This window comes from Echinops telfairi, unplaced genomic scaffold (genome assembly GCF_000313985.2).
Source record: "Echinops telfairi isolate 266 unplaced genomic scaffold, ASM31398v2 ScPeMD7_7459;HRSCAF=8497, whole genome shotgun sequence".
NCBI lineage: Eukaryota > Metazoa > Chordata > Mammalia > Afrosoricida > Tenrecidae > Echinops > Echinops telfairi.
In genome coordinates this window covers 1,920,265-1,921,668 of record NW_022111359.1, presented here as the reverse complement: position 1 = coordinate 1,921,668, position 1,404 = coordinate 1,920,265, and the positions used below count along the sequence as shown (strand labels likewise).

At 59.3% G+C, this 1,404-nt stretch overlaps 1 protein-coding gene across 1 annotated transcript in view; it reads right to left on the bottom strand.

The window, feature by feature from the left end:
- ATP8B3 (ATPase phospholipid transporting 8B3) overlaps window positions 1-1,404 on the bottom strand; it is a 39,518-nt gene that overhangs the window by 34,827 nt on the left and 3,287 nt on the right. Inside the window, exon 6 of the mRNA XM_045300038.1 lies at window positions 556-617. Coding sequence (XP_045155973.1) covers window positions 556-617 — 62 coding nt within the window. The remainder of the gene's footprint in view (window positions 1-555; window positions 618-1,404) is intronic.

Genomic DNA, 1,404 nt, shown 5'->3' with positions numbered 1-1,404 from the left:
CGCCGAGTGGACAGACTGCTTCAGATGGCTAGTGTTTCCCGAGCACCCGCCAAGTGGGCACGAGGCCTCCGTCCAACACTCAATGGCAGCAGCGCGCTGGCTGGACACAAGGCGGCCAGCTAGCATGGATGGATGGATAGATGGATGGATAGACAAATGATAGAGGAAAGATGGATGGATGGATGGATGGATGGATGGATGGATGGATGGATGGATGGATGGATGGATAGACAGACTGCAGGGTGAGTAGAAAGATGGGTAGACAGATGGAAGGGTGAATAGATGAGTGGACAGATGGATGGACGAATGGAGCAGGAGAGCAGGGTGGGTCATGGCTGTACCGGGAGGGTGATGAGCCCCTCTCCCACCCCGCCTTGACATCCCTCCTTCACCCTCACGGATCCACAGTCCTCCCCATTGACCCAAGTGACCCCTTCTCCAGACGCTCCCTTCTCGAGCCAGGAGGCCCTCACTGCACGACCGGCTCCGGGCCTGGCAGAGGAGATCCAGAGCCCAGTCTATGCTACCCTGGGCCCCTGGCAGCCCCCACATCACCTTTTCCCGATCAGGATCTGGCAGGGTCTGTTGTTGATGGCAGTGTCACTCCTGTGTCGTCCCTGGGTGGAGACAGAGGGTCAGAGAGATGGGCCGCCCACTCTCTAGCCATGCCCTGGCCACACCCAGGCAGCCCCGCAGCCCCTGCTCACAGGAGGGAACCAAGGTGTCAAAAACCAGCCTGTGCCCCACCTCCGGTGCCCCTGCCCCACCCCACTGTGTCTGTCCAGGGTAGTCGGTCAGAAGAATGCTGTCAGCCAGAAGGTAGATCCCACTGACCCTGCTGCACGGCTCCAGACCTGCCCAGCCTGGCCACCCAAGTAAAAGAGCCCCAAGCCACACGGCTAACTGTGCCAGGGTCACCCGCCCAATGTGGCTGCCCAGGCAGTGGCCCTGAAACAAGGCCCCAGAGGGCCACAAATAAAATGGCCTCAAGACGATATGGCTGACGGAGCCAGGGTGGCCTGTCCCATAGGCCACCAAGACCTAAAAATAAAAAAGAGTCGCTGCCAACTCACAGTGACCCGATAGGACAGGGTAGAACCGGCCCTGTGGGTTTCCCGGACTGTCACTCTTTGTGGGAGTAGAGAGCCCCGTTTCCTACCCCCATCCCCACCCCCAGGAGCAGCTGGTGGTTTCAAACCACTGACCTTGCCGCTAACGGCCCAACCACAATGCCACCAGGACTCCTCTCCAAGGCACGTAGCTACCTGAACTGTCCGGACAGTCTGGGGGCTTCAACACATTCAGTCGGGGGATCTCATTATCTCTGAATTCCACACCGCTACGCACCCTCCGAAGCTTCCCCGGGCTTTACCAGCGGGGAAGCTGGTAAAGGACTTTTCTCGC